Source organism: Culex quinquefasciatus, chromosome 3, assembly GCF_015732765.1.
Source record: "Culex quinquefasciatus strain JHB chromosome 3, VPISU_Cqui_1.0_pri_paternal, whole genome shotgun sequence".
Lineage (NCBI taxonomy): Eukaryota > Metazoa > Arthropoda > Insecta > Diptera > Culicidae > Culex > Culex quinquefasciatus.
The window spans coordinates 12,471,530-12,492,008 of NC_051863.1; the positions used below are offsets into that span (position 1 = coordinate 12,471,530).

Consider the following 20,479-nt stretch of genomic DNA (forward strand, 5'->3'; position numbering starts at 1 on the left):
TGACATTTGAGAAGGGCGTAAGTGTTTTAAATATTTTTGTAATTCGGAATATAATACTTTGTATCTCGAAGCCGTTGCATCGTATCAAAAGTGGTCAAAGACAAACTTGTAGGAAATTTGACGGGCTTTTCGATAAAAATACACTGAAAGAAAAACACTCAACTTTTATGAGATTTTTGATTTTTGTTTAAAAGTCAAATTTAAAGGGAGCCCTCGATTTTTCGTTCAAAATTTTTGTGAAGATAGCCTAAGATGTTACAAAAAGACTCACGAAAAATGCAGGATGGAGCATCTCACCTAAAAAAATACATAAATCATTTACTGAAACTGTTTTTTTGAAAAGTGCTCTAAACGTCAAAATTTTTAAAAACCGAATACGAGAATCGATTCTCCAGACAATTTTACATAAAAGTCTCCATATTGACTACTGTCCTAAGTCCAATCCTTGTGAAGTTACAGCGGTTTCAAAAATAAAAATGTTGAAAAAATAGGTTTTTTGATGGTTTTTGGCAATTTCTATATGACAGACTTGATTTTTCAGTCTCGTAAATATTTTTACCGGAATGCTCGTCTAATTTCCCATAAGTTTGTCTTTGACCACATTTCAATTGGATGTATGGGCTTACAGATATAAGCTAATTACATTGCTCATAACTGAAAACATAATATTTTTTCAGTGTAGTATAGTAACCTGGATAGTAAATTAGCTTTTATCTCTAAGCCCATACATCCAATTGAAATGTGGTCAAAGACAAACTTATGGGAAATTAGACGAGCTTTCCGGTAAAAATATTTACGAGACTGAAAAATCAAGTCTGTCATATAGAAATTGCCAAAAATCATCAAAAAACCTATTTTTTCAACATTTTTATTTTTAAAACCGCTGTAACTTCACAAGGATTGGACTTAGGACAGTAGTCAATATGGAGACTTTTATGTAAAATTGTCTGGAAAATCGATTCCCGTATTCGGTTTTTGAAAATTTTGACGTTTAGAGCACTTTTCAAAAAAACAGTTTCAGTAAATGATTTATGTATTTTTTAGGTGAGTTGCTCCATCCTGCATTTTTCGTGAGTCTTTTTGTAACATCTTAGGCTATCTTTACAAAAATTTTGAACGAATAAAAATCGTGGGCTCCCCCTCAAATTTGACTTTTAAACTTAAAAATCAAAAAATCTCATAAAAGTTGAGTGTTTTTTTCTTTCAGTGTATTTTTATCGAAAAGCCCGTCAAATTTCCTACAAGCTTGTCTTTGACCACTTTTTGATACGATGCAACGGCTTCGAGATACAGAAATATGTATATTCCGAATTACAAAAATATTTAAAACACCTACGCCCTTCTCAAATGTCATTATCGTGTGGAACTGGCTTCATATACATAAAAATGGCTTATATAAGCGTAGGATAACATGTCTACAAAGTTTCATTGGAATCGGAGAGGGTCGAGAAAAAAGTACCTGAAAAATTCCTGTTTTGGCTGGAATTGCTCCATTACACTTTTTTCAGTTCACTTTTACACACTTGTATGGGATTTTTCAGTTCAAGTATGATTGCACACTTTCGTGAAATCATACTTGAACTGAAAAATCTCATACAAGTGTGTAAAAGTGAACTGAACAGTGTGTAATCTTGATTATCAGTGTTCAATAGCTCGATACAACTCCGACAAATGTATTCCCCTCATCTTCACCCACCACCCCCTTTCATCACCCAACGACCCCAACGACGCCTGTTCAAGAGAGGTTTGTAAACATCAACAAACAGCACACGTGCGCGCTTATGTTTCGCCGGTCTTTTTTTGTTCTTTCGAAAATTATGTTGCCATAGTTACTGTTGAAATTGTTTTAATTCAGTAAACCTGTTTTTTACCAGTGTATAACCTAAAAGTGGTTCCAGAACCGCAGAGACAATGACGGAAAGTGGCCTCAAATCTCTCGTCGAATCGTTCTGCACTAACGTGCAAAGCCAGGAACGAATGGTCCGCCAGCGTGCCCTCAAGGACATGCTCGAACTGGTCCACAAAGACCTCAGCCCGGAACAGGCCCCGTCCCTGTTCGACGAAACGTACCTCCACATTCTGCGTTGCTATGCCGACCGCTTCGAGATGGTTCGAAACCTGGCCATCACGCTGGTCTCGGAACTGCTCCAGAAACTCCCCCCGAACGACTTCTACCTAAGCTACATCATCCCGGTGGTGACACGCCGCCTAGGCCAACCCGAAACCATCGAGGACAGCGAAGAAATCCGTCTCCAACTCCTCGAACAACTGGAAGAAATCGTACGCAAGTATGCCGACCCCGAGGGAACCCGCGGCGACCCGCTGCTCAAATCCTACGACAACCTCGTCGACATTCTGGCCAAAACGTTGCGCGATCCGTTCCCAGCCGCGCAGAAACAGAGCTGCGAGCTGGTCCAGCTGCTGGCGCAATCGACGCCGAGTATGCACTACCGGGCGGAAGCGCTCGTTGGACCGGCGAGCACTGCGTTGAAGCATCGACATTCGGCGAACCGGATTGCGGCCATCGATGCGCTCGGACAGCTGGCGCTGCACATTCACTCCAACTCGGACTGCGCGATGCGGATCATCGTGGACATGTCGCCGCTGCTGATGGATTCGGTTCCGTTTGTGAGGAGGGCTTGCGGGCGGGTTGGGTGTATGATGCTGGTCAAGTTGCGGGATCGGTACTCGTTGTTTTCGAGGATTTTGCCGCTGGTTCTGAATTGGTGAGTTTTTCTTTATTGTAAACAAGCCTTTTCTCGACCTCATTTGCGGCTTCCGTGGTTATACAGTCGACTCTCTGGCTGTCGATCTTCTCAATATCAATAATCCTCCATCTATCGATGAATTCTTCAGTCCCTTCAATCTGCATACTTCAATTATCTTCATTCCTCGATATTTTCCCTTGCTTGAAGGATCTCTTCCTCGACGGTCCCTTGGATTCTGTTAGCTTTAAAAATCTCTTCCGGTTGTCAATAATTTCACTTTCTCATGGCTTGCATAGACATTTTTCTTGGCGAAACGAAGCTTTGAAGGGTGTTTGACATTAGTTTGTTTTTGTTTGATGGACGTTGCCATGATTTTCTCCCATAGCTGGGTATCAAGAAAAAATATTTTCAATCGAGTCTTCATTTTGCATCGTTCTGTAAACTGATGATTCTCTTCCTCGACGGTCCCTTGGATATTGACAACCAGAGAGTCAACTGTAAAACTAAAAACTAAAAACTAAAAACTAAAAACTAAAAACTAAAAACTAAAAACTAAAAACTAAAAACTAAAAACTAAAAACTAAAAACTAAAAACTAAAAACTAAAAACTAAAAACTAAAAACTAAAAACTAAAAACTAAAAACTAAAAACTAAAAACTAAAAACTAAAAACTAAAAATAAAAACTAAAAACTAAAAACTAAAAACTAAAAACTAAAAACTAAAAACTAAAAACTAAAAACTAAAAACTAAAAACTAAAAACTAAAAACTAAAAACTAAAAACTAAAAACTAAAAACTAAAAACTAAAAACTAAAAACTAAAAACTAAAAACTAAAAACTAAAAACTAAAAACTAAAAACTAAAAACTAAAAACTAAAAACTAAAAACTAATGACCAAAATGAACAAAATGACCAAAATGACGAAAAGTACTAAAATTACCAAAATTAATAAAATCAACATAATTACCAAATGAACAAAATGACCAAAATTACGAAAATTGTGAAAATGACCAAAATGACCAAAATTACCGAAATTACAAAAATTACAAAATGACCAAAACTACCAAAATGACCAAAATGACCAAAATTACGAAAATTACGAAAATGACCAAAATGACCAAAATGATAAAAATGACCAAAATGACGAAAATGACCAAAATGATCGAAATTACAAAAATGAACAAAATAACCAAAATGACGAAAAGTACCAAAATTACCAAAATTAATAAAATCAACAAAATTACCAAATGAACAAAATGACCAAAATGACCAAAATTACGAAAATTGTGAAAATGACCAAAATGACCTAAATGACCAAAATGACCAAAATGACCGAAATTACAAAAATTACAAAAATTACAAAAATTACCTGACGAAAATTAGCAAAATTACAAAAATTACGAAAATGACCAAAATTACCAACATAACCAAAATGACGAAAATGATCAAAATGACCAACATGACCAAAATGACCAAAATGACGAAAATGACCAAAATGATCGAAATTACAAAAATTACAAAAACAACCAAAATGACAAAAATGACGAAAATGACCAAAATGACTAAAATGACCAAAATGACTAAAATGACCAGAATGACCAAAATGATCAAAATGACCAAAATGACCAAAATGACCAAAATTCCCAAAATTCCCAAACTAAACAAATGACCAAAATGACCAAAATGACCGAAATTACAAAAATGACCAAAAAGACCAAAATGACCAAAATTACGAAAATGACCAAAATGACTAAAATGACCAAAATGACTAAAATGACCAGAATGACCAAAATGATCAAAATGACCAAAATGACCAAAATGACCAAAATGAACAAAATGACCAAAATGAACAAAATGACCAAAATGACCAAAATTACGAAAATGACCAAAATGACCAAAATGAACAAAATGACCAAAATGACCAAAATTACGAAAATGACCAAAATGACCAAAATGACCAAAATGATCAAAATGATCAAAATGACCAAAATGACCAAAATGACCAAAATGATCAAAATGATCAAAATGACCAAAATGACCAAAATGACCAAAATGACCAAAACGACCAAAATGATCAAAATGATCAAAATGACCAAAATGACCAAAATGATCAAAATGATCAAAATGACCAAAATGACCAAAATGACCAAAATGACCAAAATGACCAAAATGACCAAAATGATCAAAATGATCAAAATGATCAAAATGATCAAAATGACCAAAATGACCAAAATGATGAAAATGACCAAAATGACCAAAATGACCAAAATGACCAAAATGACCAAAATGACCAAAATGACCAAAATGACCAAAATGACCAAAATGACCAAAATGACCAAAATGACCAAAATGATGAAAATGATGAAAATGACCAAAATGACCGAAATGACCAAAATGACCAAAATGACCAAAATTACCAAAATGACCAAAATGACTAAAATGACCAAAATGACCAAAATGACCAAAATGACCAAAATTACCAAAATGACCAAAATGACCAAAATGATCAAAATGACCAAAATGACCAAAATGACCAAAATGACCAAAATGACCAAAATGATCAAAATAACCAAAATTATCAAAATTACCAAAATTACCATAAATGACCAAAATGACCAAAATGACCAAATTGACCAAAATTATCAAAATTACCAAAATGACCAAAATGACGAAAATGACCAAAATGACCAAAATGACGAAAATGACCAGAATGACCAAAATGACCAAAATGACCAAAATGACCAAAATGACCAAAATGACAAAAATGCCCAAACTAAACAAATGACCAAAATGAACAAAATGACGAAAATGACCAAAATGACCAAAATGACGAAAATGACCAGAATGACCAAAATGACCAAAATGACCAAAATGACCAAAATGACCAAAATGACAAAAATGCCCAAACTAAACAAATGACCAAAATGAACAAAATGACGAAAATGACCAAAATGACCAAAATGACCAAAATGACCAGAATGACCAAAATGACCAAAATAAAAAAAATATTTTCTGTGCCCCCTTTTTTCGGGCCAACTTTGAAGAGGAGGAGACAAAAACTTGTTTTTCTTATTGCGTTGTCACAAGTTTTTAAACTTAATTAAATACATTTTTTAATCTATTTCATTATTGCCATGAACAAGTCAGTTCATATTTAAATTCAAGACTCGCGAAGTGGATCCTGAAAAGCTGTTTTTATGCTATAAAAGAAACAATTTTTCTGGAGTTTTTTTTATTTTTGAAAAGGTTTAATAAAAAAACCAAAATTTCAGTTTTTGCTTTTTGGGTGATTTTTAATATCCCTGATTTAAGGCGGTTTCAAAAACACCCAATATTCAAAAACTGGAAATTTGGTTAATCGGACCTTTTTTTTAAAAAAACTCCAGATTTTGTTTTTTTTTTAACGCAGGGATTGGTTTTCTTTACAATTTCCAAATAGTATTCTACGACAAAATAGTTTTTGCCTTCCTCACCTTACTGAGGAAAGGCTATAAAATCACTCGAAAAATGAACTTCTTAATTTGACCTCGTAGACCCACCTTCACGTATACCTATCGACTCAGAATCAAATTCTGAGCAAATGTCTGTGTGTGTGTGTGTGTGTGTAGGGATGTGGGTCTGTGCACCAAAAAATATGCACTCGATTATCTCAGCACTGGCTTAACCGATTTGGACCGTTTTGGTCTCATTCGATTCGTCTTGGGGTCCCATAAGTCCCTATTGAAAATTATGAAGTTTAGTAAAGTACTTCAAAAGTTATGCTAAAAAAACGATTTTGGCGTATGTCCGGAAGATTGTAAAAAGGGTGGTTTTTGTAAGAAACCCTATCATGTTATACATTTTCAGAAAGGTATTAAAAAGACCTTTCCAATGAGCTCAAAATATTGAAGATCTGACAACCCTATCAAAAGTTATTAGCACTTAAGTGTTATTTATACACTTTTTGGAGGCCGGATCTCAGATATTTCAATGACAATGATGTCCGGGTCCATCATGCGACCCATCGTTAGTTAGATAATCGAAAGACCTTTCAAATGAGCCTAAAAAATCAAGGATCTGACAACCCTATTAAAAGTTATTGGCACTTAAGTGTTATTTATACACTTTTTAGAGGTTTGATTTCAGATATTGTGATAAAAATATTGTCTGAATCTTCCATGCGAACTATCGTTGGATAGGTATTTTTATCAGACCTTGCCGATGAGCCAGAAATATTGATGGTCTGCGAACCATATCAATAGAAATGAGTAATAAAGTTGATTTGTTAAACATGTTAAGGGGGAATGTTGCTATTTTTACTGAATGTATTGACTTTATGAATATGAGGAAGGCACCAACCACCTAAAGGTGGATTAAGTTACGTTTTTTTTCTGAAATACGATCTTTTAGTTCGTAAGGCTTTGAAAAATTCTAAAATTGTTGATAAATTAAAAAATGGCAAAACCCAAAAAAAAGCAAAAGAATATAAAATTGTTCCCTTTCAGCCTCACGGACGAAACGCCCGAAGTGCGCGACGACATCCTCACGCGCTGGAAGGAGGCCGGCGAGCTGTACTACGCGGAAAACGAAACCGAACTCGCCAAGACGAAGCTGATCGACAAACCGGCGCCCAACTATCCGGCCGCCGAGTACGAGCGTCCGACGCTGGCCTGCCGGGCGATTGTGCAGCGCAGTTTGGCGATCGTGAATCTGATCCTGCACGAAATGGAAGAGTGGAAGGAGGACATCCGGTTGCACGCGACGAAGCTGCTCAAGCTGGTGGTTCTGCACGCTGAGAGGGCCTTTTCTACGCTGTTTATGGAGACGAATCCGGTGCTGGCCAAAACGTGCATGGATTTGGACAGGGAAGTGGCGGTGGAAGCGCTGAGGGTTGCGAGGTTGTGTGGGATTCTGCTTGAGTACGATACGTGGAGCAAGCATGCGTTGGTGGAGTTTAGGAAGTTTCACACGTTGGGCCATTTGAGGTGTTTGAGGGCGATGTATGAAAGCAGTGGGTGGGATAGGTTGAAAGATTTGAGTAAGATTGCTGGCTTGCTGACCGATTCGGAAATTTGCCACCAAAAGCGAGAAGACTACCAGACGGCGTTGCTTGATTTCTGCGAAGTTCTCACGGTTGATTTCAATCGCGTATTTGTGAGCAACGAAATTGAAGGTCTCGCCAACGAGAAAGATCGCATCAAAACTGAAAATCAGCTCTACACAACCCTACTCAAGGTGGCCACCATTTCCTACGAAGACTCAATTCCGATCCGGGATCGCGCTCTGGAAATCCTCACCACCTTGAACTCTCAACCGGAACTGCTTCACAACGCCCACCTCGCCGGCGTCCTCGCCACGCTGGACAATCTGGAGGCGGCCAACTCGGACGACGCGGAATCCATCATGCTGCTGGCGGGAATCGTGTTTGTGTGCGGATTCCGGCCGGCGTATCACCGCGAGCTCTGTTCCACGTTGACCATCGCTCTTCGGCATGCGATTCCCCAGGGCCAAATCAAGCTGTTCAGCTCGATTTCTATCGTGAGTGGTGTTGGTTTGGCACGGATGTCAGTAAATCTAAATTTCTTTTCGTTTCTTTGTTTCGTGTGGCGTTTAGGCTATGCTGCGATGGAGCGACTCCATGGTGGGCGTCCCCGGGGAGGAACAGTTGCAGCTAATGCGGGCGTTCGTCGAAGGTTTGTAGCTTCTTTCAGGACGATGTATCGTGTAGAAGACACGTTTCTTTTCAAAGTTTATATACCAAAGTGATTGAGTTGAATGAAAGACTGTTGGGAACTTCAACTTGAGCAACATGGAAAGACACTGCATCCCAAGTGTCCTTTCTAGTTCCACTTCGCAAACTCAAACCGCACTATTCCCTTAATTTGCAGTTAAAACACTTTCGTCACCATCCTTACTTACTTTGCCGGTTTACTCAATTACTCATCCCTCATTCTCTTCCCCACCTCGTTTTACCCCGCGCAGAACTAATTGCACCGTACCTGGTGTGGGCGGCCGGTCGCAGCGCCGAAAGCATCCGCGCGATGGCCACGGCCTGTCTCTGCTCGATGTCCCAGGGAGTGGATCGTTTGACCGTAAGTAAAAAGCACCCTTTTTAGTTGGAGAAGGTGCAACCCTTCAAGGGTAGGCAACGGTTTCTCTAGATAATGAAACAATATTGCACCTCCCTCTGTCATTAACAAACGGCCAGATGGTGTGAAATCATCCAACGAAGGTGGAACACGCGGATAGAAGAACCGCATGGTTGTAGCAGTGAGATGCTGTTTGAACAGGGACACGGTCTTTCATTTCACACAAAACTATGATTTTGACTCTTCAAAACGTAATTTTAAATTATTGGACATTTTTTTGCTGTTGCAAAGATTTGCAAAGTTTTTGTCAGCGCCTTCAAAATTCCCCAAAAAAATTGTGGCAAAAATAATATATTTTTTCTGTGTTTCTACGTATAATTGTCCCATGGGTTCCTATTTGCCCTATGTGTCCCTAATCGCCCCAGTTAGCAGATTATCACCCTTATTTGTAATCCTCTTGCTATTCAACAGGTAAACAAGGCATAATGCTTAGTAAAACTAATGATTCCGTGTAAGAAAATACTTGGTGGGACAATTATGCGTAGAAGTTCAACGATGGGACAAACAGACTTGGTGTTGTTTTTGATGAGTTTCCCTACAAAGTTCCAGATTTTATGTGTTTTTCTTAAAGTACACATCAGACTAAACTTAAAAATGGCATAATGTCAAAATCGTCAAAAACTGACATGGGACAATTATGCGTAGAACGGCAGTACAGTTCTCAAATGAAAATTGCACAAGAAAAACGAGCGTTTAAAATCTAAGTGACGATAACTTAACAAACATGTTCGCGATTTTCAATGTCAAAAAATGAAAGAATCGTGCTATTTCTTATTGATTTTTAATTTTCAAATTTATTTTCACATTTGAGTTCTTCCAAATGTTTTGGTTAACTTGAAAATTTTGAAAAGTTGATCTGCCATTCTACGCTTAATTTTCCCGGGTCCCAATTTGCCCTATGTGTTCCTAATCGCCCCTGTGTATCGCTCTTTTTGTGATTCTCTTGTCTTGGTAGGCAAGACAAAATGCTTCATAAAATGATAAAAGTATTGATTATTGACATAAAAACAATTCTCTGAGATTTCGGTCATTCCATTTTTTTTGGTATTTTTAATCCTGCTGAAACTTTTTGGAGCCTTTGTTATGCCCAAAGAAGCCATTTTGCATCATTAGTTTGTCCATATAATTTTCCATGCAAATTTAACAGCTGGCCATACAAAAATGATGTATGAAAATTCAAAAATCTGTATCTTTTGAAGAATTTTTTTCATCGATTTGGTGTCTTCGGCAAAGTTGTAGGTATGGATATGGACTACACTGAAAAAAAATGATACACGGTAAAAAAAGTTCGAGATGGTATGTCAGAGACATAACCGAAAGACATAGGACCAAACAATTTGAATGTGTTTTTGGATTGCTAGTGAAATCTGAAATAACATTATTTTATTTTGTTTTATAGATTTGTCGGCAAAATTTCATAAATGTTCTCCCAAGGTGAACCTTCCATGAGGGCACCGGCAACTCCAGGTTGTGGTCACTACGGTCGAAATGTCAATTTTCACGTTCAGTATCAAAAACCATGAATTTTGATACCCATATTGCCACAACTCGTATGTTTCTGTAAATGTCCCCCCAGGCCCCGGGGAAACCTTCTTTGAGGGCACCGGCCACTCCAGGTTGTGGCCACTACTGGCGAAATGGCCATTGTTATGTTCAGTATCAAAAACCATGAATTTTGATACCCATATTGCCACAACTCGTATGTTTCTGTAAATGTCCCCCCAGGCCCCGGGGGAACCTTCTTTGAGGGCACCGGCCACTCCAGGTTGTGGCCACTACTGTCGAAATGGCCATTATTATGTTCAGTATCAAAAACCATGAATTTTGATACCCATATTGCCACAACTCGTATGTTTCTGTAAATGTCCCCCCAGGCCCCGGGGGAACCTTCTTCGAGGGCACCGGCCACTCCAGGTTGTGGCCACTACTGTCAAAATGGCCATTATTATGTTCAGTATCAAAACCATGAATTTTGATACCCATATTGCCACAACTCGTATGTTTCTGTAAATGTCCCCCAGGCCCCGGGGAACCTTCTTTGAGGGCACCGGCCACTCCAGGTTGTGGCCACTACTGTCGAAATGGCCATTATTATGTTCAGTATCAAAAACCATGAATTTTGATACCCATATTGCCACAACTCGTATGTTTCTGTAAATGTCCCCCCAGGCCCCGGGGGAACCTTCTTCGAGGGCACCGGCCACTCCAGGTTGTGGCCACTACTGGCGAAATGGCCATTGTTATGTTCAGTATCAAAAACCATGAATTTTGATACCCATATTGCCACAACTCGTATGTTTCTGTAAATGTCCCCCCAGGCCCCGGGAAACCTTCTTTGAGGGCACCGGCCACTCCAGGTTGTGGCCACTACTGGCGAAATGGCCATTGTTATGTTCAGTATCAAAAACCATGAATTTTGATACCCATATTGCCACAACTCGTATGTTTCTGTAAATGTCCCCCCAGGCCCCGGGGGAACCTTCTTTGAGGGCACCGGCCACTCCAGGTTGTGGCCACTACTGTCGAAATGGCCATTATTATGTTCAGTATCAAAAACCATGAATTTTGATACCCATATTGCCACAACTCGTATGTTTCTGTAAATGTCCCCCCAGGCCCCGGGGGAACCTTCTTCGAGGGCACCGGCCACTCCAGCTTTTTTTTCACCACTGTCGAATTGGCAATTTTTCATGAGAACCGCCGCATCATAGCGACTTCCACTCCGTCCGCTTCGCTCGAATTTCCTCCTTCTGCTACCGGTGGTTCTTCCTTCTGATTGCTGGTCCTATTCTTCTATTGGCCGCTGCTGCTGCTGCTCCGCGCCGGCCCGACGTGCACAGTTCGAGTGCTCGTTCCAAAGTGACTTGCTTTTGCGAAATTTTCTGCTTAAATAGCGGCAGAGCCGGAGAACGGCACAAAAGGGGCGCGGCCTCGAATGCATACGCTCGCTCTGATTGGTCATCTGTCCGATTTGTACTGAAAAATTACTCATTTTGATTGCATGTTTTAAGTGCTTTAACTATGTTTAGTCAGACTATCTATGTAGTTAAACAATAGCTGAAGTCTTCCTCTTTCGATTGGTGGTCCAACCGTCTGGATTGATTCACAGGGAAAAAAGATATAAGCGTTCAAAATGTCCCCTTTTTTAACGCTTAAAAGTGACGCTTTCGATCGAATTTCTGAACTGGCCCCCCAATATAGTAAGTAGAGACATAGTCCTATGTCAAAAAATTGGTGATCTTTTATTTAACTTTTTGTCATTAAAAATTGATTTGCAAAAAAACACTATTTTTATTTTTTTTATTTTTTGATATGTTTTAGAGGACATCAAATGCCAACTTTTCAGAAGTTTCCAGGTTGTGCAAAAAATCTTTGAGCGAGTTATGAATTTTTGAATCAATACTGTTTTTTTTCAAAAAATCGAAAAATTGGTCGCAAACATTTTTTAACTTCATTTTGCCTTCCTCACTGAGGTAAGGCTATAATCCTGCTCGAAAAATGAATTTTTGAAAAACAGCTCGTAGACCTATATTCATATATACCTATCGACTCAGAATCGAAAACTGAACAAATGTCTGTGTGTGTGTGTGTATGTGTGTGCGTATTCCCCTTGGTGCTCAAAATTCTTGCCAAGTTTTCCTCGGCACTGGCTGATCCGATTTGAGTCAAATAAGTTGCATTCGATCCGGTTTGGTGCCCCATACTGCACTATTGACTTGTTTGAAGATCCGATAAGTAGTTCAAAAGTTAAGTATAAAAAAGTGTCAGAGTTGCGAATCGGATCTCACTTAAATGTATGTAAATTGTGTCCGGATCCATCATTCAACCAATCGTTGAATAGGTATTCGAAAGACCTTTTCAATGAGTCCAAAACATTGAAGATCTGGCAACCCTGTCTCAAGTTATGACCACTTAAGTGATATTTATGTACTTTTTTGATGCCGGATCTCACTTAAATGTATGTAAACTATGTCCGGATCCATTATCCAACCCATCGTTGGATAGGTTATCAAAAGGCCTTTCCAATGAGTCCAAAACATTGAAGATCTGGCAACCCTGTCTCAAGTTATTACCACTTAAGTGATATTTATGTACTTTTTTGCAGCCGGATCTCACTTAAATGAATGTAAACTGTGTCCGGATCCATCATTCAACCCATCGTTGGATAGGTAAATGAAAGACCTTTTCAATGCGTCCAAAACATTGAAGATCTGGCAACCCTGTTTCAAGTTATGACCACTTAAGTGATATTTATGTACTTTTTTGATGCCGGATCTCACTTAAATGTATGTAAACTATGTCCGGATCCATTATCCAACCCATTGTTGGATAGGTTACCAAAAGACCTTTCCAATGAGTCCAATACATTGAAGATCTGGCAACCCTGTCTCAAGTTATGGCCACTTAAGTGATATCTATGTACTTTTTTGAAGCCAGATCTCACTTAAATGTATGTAAACTGTGTCCGGATCCATCATTCAACCCATTGTTGGATAGGTTATCAAAAGACCTTTCGAATGAGTCCAATACATTGAAGATCTGGCAACCCTGTCTCAAGTTATGGCCACTTAAGTGATATTTATGTACTTTTTTGTAGCCGGATCTCACTTAAATGTATGTAAACTATGTCCGGATCCATCATCCAACCCATCGTTGGGTAGGTAATCAAAAGACCTTTCCAATGCGTTCAAAACATTGAAGATCTGGCAACCCTGTCTCAAGTTATGATCACTTAAGTGATATTTATGTTCATTTTTTTGATGCCACTCACTTAAATGTATGTAAACTATGTCCGGATCCATTATCCAACCCATCGTTAGATAGGTCATCAAAAGACCTTTCCAATGAGTCCAATACATTGAAGATCTGGCAACGCTCAGTCTCAAGTTATGACCGCTTAAGTGACATTTGTGTATTTCTTTATTGAGAAACAAGCCGACACAGTTACAAACTTCGTTCTGCCTTATTTCGTTTGTTTGTGTTTTTGACTTTTTTGATTATTCAGCCTCCTGTGATCCAAACTTGATTTTAACCTTTCCCATACAATCTGCAAATTTTCCGCAATCGGTTCCAGAGTGGCCAAAGTTGTAACTTTTTGGAGTAAGAACCTTCCTTGGACTCACGAACTTACCATACGAACCCAACGCAACAACAATCAACTCGATCGGACGTTCCGTGTTGAATTGATTCGCGTTCGAACAAAACCGTCGAAATGTTGTATATATATAGAAGATAGATAGAATTTGTGTCCAAACCCATCACATCACCAAATGTTGGTAAAAAGTGAGGAAGGCAACAACCACATAGGTGGATTAAGTTAGTTTTTTGATGTAAAATCAAATTTGCAATCAAAAAGTACTTTAGTGAAATTTTGATAAAGTGCACCGTTTTCAAGTTAAATCCATATTTAAGTGACTTTTTTGAAGATAGTCGAAGTTTTTTTTTATTTTTTTAAATTAGTGCACATGTTTGCCCACCTTTGAAAAAAATATTTTTGAAAAGCTGAGAAAATTCTCTATATTCTGCATTTTTGAGCTTTGTTGATTCGACCCATAGTTGCTGAGATATTGCCTTGCAAAGTTTTAAAAACAGGAAAATTGATGTTTGTAAGTCCCACCCAAACAACACACCATTTTCTAATGTCGATATCTCAGCAACAAATGGTCCAATTTTCAATGTTAAAATATGAAACATTCGTGAAATTTTCCGATCTTTTCGAAAAAAAATATTTTTAATTTTATTTAAACCAAGACTGACATTTCACATGGGCCAAACACCCACTAAACATAAAAATGTTTAAAAGTCAAAATCGTGCTATTGGATTGTATGGTATTGGTATGTATGGATTGGATTGTATGGTCGAATTATAATGATGTAAAATAACTTATTTGGTTACAGAAAAATTAAATAAGTGAAATTCTCGTATGTTTGGCAGGTTAAGCACTCGCTCCTAACTCCATCCAATTTACTGTGTCTTACTAAGGCTTTATCAAATGTTTGGATTGATTTTCAAATTATGAATATATTTTCATTGACATAAGCAGAGCAATAAATTAATGTTTCACATTTTGACATCGCATCGAATCAAAAGTTTCCGATGTTCAGTCAAAAAACACAAACAAACCGAAATGAACGATGGGCTAGTGGATGCAACAAGCAATTTCAACAAATTAGAAATTATATTCTAAATGTTTATGAAATTTCAAGTCAACATTAAAGGAAAATTGAAAGGTGTTCTCTGGAAAGAAGTTTAAGTTTAAGGTCAGACGCGGGATAGCAAATGTCAAAACCTCTCCCCCCTCACTTCGTCTCACCCTCCAGCTTAGCAATTCTCTACGAAATCGGCCAATTTCCATCATTTTTATTTTTGTATTTTTTTTTTGATTTGGCTTAAACCTTGTGGGGGCCTTCCTTTTCACAAAAGAAGTCATTTTGTGTCATTGGTTCACCCATACAAATCTCCATACAATTTTGGCAGCTGTTCATACGAAAATGGTACGTAAATGACCGTTTTTTACCATGCCACTGGCGGGTCGACTGTTGAGCGACGCGGTGCCTTCTCGTAACTATAGGGAAGTTGAAAATGTGTAACTCTTTTTGCAAAAATTCAATTTCTCAAATCTGTATTTTTTATTTCCATTTCTTTTTATGTTTTAGGGGACAAAACCCCGCGTCTTTTAAGCCATTTAAGCCAAAAATTTTTGACCTAATTTTTTATGTTAAATTAAATTTGCAATCAAAAAGTAATTTCGTCTAAGAAAAATAGAAGTTTGGACCACTGGTGGTTGCTTAGATACAGCGGACAAAAGAAAAAGAAAAAGGAAAATTGTTTTTTTTTTAAGTCTCACCCAAACTGCCAATAATTTCTTTTTGAAAATTCCTTAAAGTATTGCGTTTACGTACATGAAAAAGGTGAGGTTAAATTTCATATCGGGCATCAAAACAAATGGCCTGCTTAATCTAAATAAACCTTCACCAAATAAGTCCAAGTTTCAGACGAGGTTGTTGAGTTGAATGATAAAATATGTTTTTTTTTTTCATTTTTGTTTAAAAGGACAGATTTTTTTAAAAAATAAACAAATTCTAAATGAAACGTAACTTGATTTTTTTTTGTATGGTCCTGCATTTAAAACTATTCTCGTCTACGCCAGGGTTCGGTTGCATTGCTTTCATAAAGTACCACCACACCCCACGTCAAGGTTCCGGAACCTAGCTTGCCAAGTTGCCCTTCTGTATTCGCGGAAGCTGTTGGGACAAGAATTGCAATTTTCATCCTTTCTCCCCCGCCAACCAACTTTACATTATTGCATTTAAGGGTGAAGTTTTCCGGCTAGCCCAGAGAAAGTGGACAAGTGTTTCACTTTTACAAGAGAGAAAGAGGGAATGTAAGAAAGTGTCGCCAGGCGACGGCGATGACGCGTGGTAGGAGTCGTTGCCGTCGCTGGTAAAAGAATAATGTGGTCTTGTTATGATATTTCGTTTAGCAAAAGCATAACGTCCCTTCTGAGGTAGGATGAATTATTGTTAGTTGGTGTTATTTCGAAAATAAAACCGGATGATCGTAGATGGAAGCCCAGAGAATTGCTTATTTTTCTAACATAAAAAAACGTGCATTAGTTTTTATTAATTTATAAATCTACTCAATTTGACGGCAGCCTTCCTAAAGCTAGTTACATTGCCACTGCACGAAGGGTTGTTTTGGAATTTCCACTCCAAATAACGAACAGGGCACCCTTTCACCATTGCCTTCATTTTGGGACGAGTTGGCGGGTTTGCCGAAAATGGTTATGATTGTTGGTTGGTGTGTGCTCGCGCGCGCGTTGAAATTGCGTTTTGTACTTTACCCAGCGTGGATGCAATTGGCTCCACGGAAGTTTGAGGAGGGGCGGTGGCACAGCTGTTTGTGGGGATGTTTTGGGGACTCATTTCAGCGAACCCAGCAGGGACAAGTTTTCCCGACTATGGTGCGAACTTTGCCACGAAATCGGAGTTTGGTCACACTTGTTGTTGCTGCTGCGAAGCATTTTGGCTCCAATTCCGGACAAAGGTCGTGCAGAATAACTATATGAGTCCATACAGTTGAGAAAAGCAACAGCCATAACAATAACAATAATGAAAGCGTTTGTAACCCTAACCGGAATCGATGAGCATGAGCTCTTTTCTTGTCTGTGATCAGTTTTTAATCTTCCTCTATCCGTAGTTCAACGCCGTCCTGCCCAGCCAAATCAACGCCCTGGTTGGGCTAATCGAAGACAACGGCATTTCGACGCGTGCGTACGCCCTGCGAACCCTTCTGGCGATGGGTCCACTTGGCGTGGAACATCTGAAGCCTCTGGCGTACGCCATCATGGCCCGTTTGGATGATCCTAGCGGCGAGGTCCGTGAGCTGGCGGCCACTTGTTTGGGCCGGTTGCAGCTTGCAGCGGATGGCGGAGACGAAGCTGCCCGGTGGGACGACGTGCTGAGACAGATTGTGCCAACGATGTTTTTGCACCTGGAGAATCCGGAATTGAAGCTGCGGAAGGCGATTCTGGGTAGGTATCTGCTTTGATGTTGGAATGATGGGAAGGTCTGTTTTGGTAGAACCAATTTGGTGGATTAGTTCTGATTGCGAATCGTTAAGATTTTGATTTTTGATTTGAGAAAAAAAATAATGCTGTAGCTGTTCTAAGAAAACTTTTGTACAAAACTAAAAACTAAAAACTAAAAACTAAAAACTAAAAACTAAAAACTAAAAACTAAAAACTAAAAACTAAAAACTAAAAACTAAAAACTAAAAACTAAAAACTAAAAACTAAAAACTAAAAACTAAAAACTAAAAACTAAAAACTAAAAACTAAAAACTAAAAACTAAAAACTAAAAACTAAAAACTAAAAACTAAAAACTAAAAACTAAAAACTAAAAACTAAAAACTAAAAACTAAAAACTAAAAACTAAAAACTAAAAACTAAAAACTAAAAACTAAAAACTAAAAACTAAAACTAAAAACTAAAAACTAAAAACTAAAACTAAAAACTAAAAACTAAAAACTAAAAACTAAAAACTAAAAACTAAAAACTAAAAACTAAAAACTAAAAACTAAAAACTAAAAACTAAAAACTAAAAACTAAAAACTAAAAACTAAAAACTAAAAACTAAAAACTAAAAACTAAAAACTAAAAACTAAAAACTAAAAACTAAAAACTAAAAACTAAAAACTAAAAACTAAAAACTAAAAACTAAAAACTAAAAACTAAAAACTAAAAACTAAAAACTAAAAACTAAAACTAAAAACTAAAAACTAAAAACTAAAAACTAAAAACTAAAAACTAAAAACTAAAAACTAAAAACTAAAAACTAAAAACTAAAACTAAAAACTAAAAACTAAAAACTAAAAACTAAAAACTAAAAACTAAAAACTAAAAACTAAAAACTAAAAACTAAAAACTAAAAACTAAAAACTAAAAACTAAAAACTAAAAACTAAAAACAAAAACAAAAACAAAAACAAAAACTAAAAACTAAAAACTAAAAACTAAAAACTAAAAACTAAAAACTAAAAACTAAAAACTAAAAACTAAAAACTAAAAACTAAAAACTAAAAACTAAAAACTAAAAACTAAAAACTAAAAACTAAAAACTAAAAACTAAAAACTAAAAATGACCAAAATGACCAAAATGACCAAAATGACCAAAATGACCAAAATGACCAAAATGACCAAAATGACCAAAATGACCAAAATGACCAAAATGACCAAAATGACCAAAATGACCAAAATGACCAAAATGACCAAAATGATCAAAATGACCAAAATGATCAAAATGACCAAAATGACCAAAATGACGAAAATGACCAAAATGACCTAAATGACAAAAATTACAAAAAAAAATAAAAAAAAAATACAAAAATTACAAAAATTACAAAAATTACAAAAATTACAAAAATTACAAAAATTACAAAAATTACAAAAATTACAAAAATTACAAAAATTACAAAAATTACAAAAATTACAAAAATTACAAAATTACAAAATTACAAAATTACAAAATTACAAAATTACAAAATTACAAAATTACAAAATTACAAAATTACAAAATTACAAAATTACAAAATTACAAAATTACAAAATTACAAAATTACAAAATTACAAAATTACAAAATTACAAAATTACAAAATTACAAAAATTACAAAATTACAAAATTACAAAATTACAAAATTACAAAAATTACAAAAATTACAAAAATTACAAAAATTACAAAAATTACAAAAATTACAAAAATTACAAAAATTACAAAAATTACAAAAATTACAAAAAATACAAAAATTACAAAAATTACAAAAATTACAAAAATTACAAAAATTACAAAAATTACAAAAATTACATTATAAATATTTTTTTTCGCAATTAATTTTTGAGAAATGTTTTATATTTTGTATTTTTTTTAATAATCTTGTGCATTTTAGGGAAATTATCGCATTATTTGGCTTAACCGAATGGAAAGCTTAGAATAACATCGAAATTTTGTTTGGAAAATCGGAATGTTGTTAAAATTTCGTTAAAAAGTGTTGACAATGCACTGTTGGCTGATTAACTCACGAATGCTTTTTCCCCGCGCTCTATCTTTCAGCATCCCTGGAGCAGTTGCTCGTTCATCACCGGGCACTAATCAAAGGTCTGGCTAATGAAGTCGCAGCCGGTTGTCCGTACAAGAAGGACCTGGACGAGATTCTCGCTCATCAATAAAATACCACCAACTGAAGGCGCAAAAAAAAAAAAATAAATCCGTACAAAAAACTGCCACCATCAACAACCACCCCAAAGGAGAAGAGAAGATTTTTCCCGCCAAATACAAAGTGCATGCTGCTGCTGTTGCCACTGCCATCAGGATAATTGATTCAAGCTGCACACGAGTTTTATCGAGCGAATCTTGGTCTCGCAAAAGGGGATGTGGCGGCAAAAAGTCGGAATTTGCTGCCTTTTGCAACACAGCATCAAAAGATTATGTCGGGGAGGAAAAAAAAGGGCCGACGAAATCAATCGAACGAAATTGACGCTAGATTGAGCTTTTCCGAGATTTCGGAGCTGCATCTCGTCGTCGGACCGTAATTGCAATTATGAATTTTTCTTTTATCTAACGGAGGGGGGTAAAAAAACGCCCAAACTGGGATGGGAAGAAGGAGGGGTTTCACACGCTTTTCGCACTGATGGATTTCCATTTTGTCGTGCTTTCACTCCCACCCACGCTTTACTTTATTTTTTCCCTGTCTAGCTACGTAATGCATCAATAAATACAATTTATTATTGGTTCATCCTCAATTTATCCATCTGGTTGGAGCTTTTTTTTCCGTCGCGCTATCACTCTCCCTTGATCAATCAGATTTTTTTTTCGCCTCTTTCGTGCACTGATGATGTTCGGGGACTTGTGAAGTACAATTGAATGATTTTTTTTGTTCGTTTCCTCGCGCGATATCCATTTTGCTTTCATTTCAGTGGTGGCGCATAATTTCTTTGCGTGTTATACACATTTCGGTTGTCACTTTGTTGCACGGGGTGGGCGGAATTTATTGGTCGATTCACCTAACGAGGATTGGAGCTTTTTAATGTTGAACATAAAAAGTATAACATATCTGACAATTGAATTTCGGCAATACTCAATAAATT

The 20,479-nt window shown here is 36.8% G+C and overlaps 1 protein-coding gene across 1 annotated transcript; it reads left to right on the forward strand.

Annotated features, from left to right (window-relative positions):
• Positions 1 to 1,741: 1,741 nt before the first annotated feature.
• LOC6052873 (dynein assembly factor 5, axonemal) lies at positions 1,742 to 20,138 on the forward strand. Its single transcript, XM_038263562.1, has 6 exons — positions 1,742 to 2,726; positions 7,193 to 8,225; positions 8,302 to 8,380; positions 8,670 to 8,779; positions 17,037 to 17,370; positions 19,446 to 20,138. The coding sequence occupies exons 1-6, from the start codon at positions 1,912 to 1,914 to the stop codon at positions 19,559 to 19,561; spliced, it is 2,487 nt and encodes an 828-aa protein (XP_038119490.1). The 5' UTR covers positions 1,742 to 1,911; the 3' UTR covers positions 19,562 to 20,138.
• The last annotated feature ends 341 nt before the right edge of the window (positions 20,139 to 20,479 follow it).

Coding starts and splice junctions, on each gene's coding strand:
- LOC6052873 (XM_038263562.1), top strand. CDS start 1,912: ATGACGGAAAGTGGCCTCAAATCTCTCGTCGAATCGTTCTGCACTAAC. Junction 8,226..8,301: donor TGTTCAGCTCGATTTCTATC/GTGAGTGGTGTT, acceptor TGTGGCGTTTAG/GCTATGCTGCGATGGAGCGA. Junction 8,381..8,669: donor AATGCGGGCGTTCGTCGAAG/GTTTGTAGCTTC, acceptor TACCCCGCGCAG/AACTAATTGCACCGTACCTG.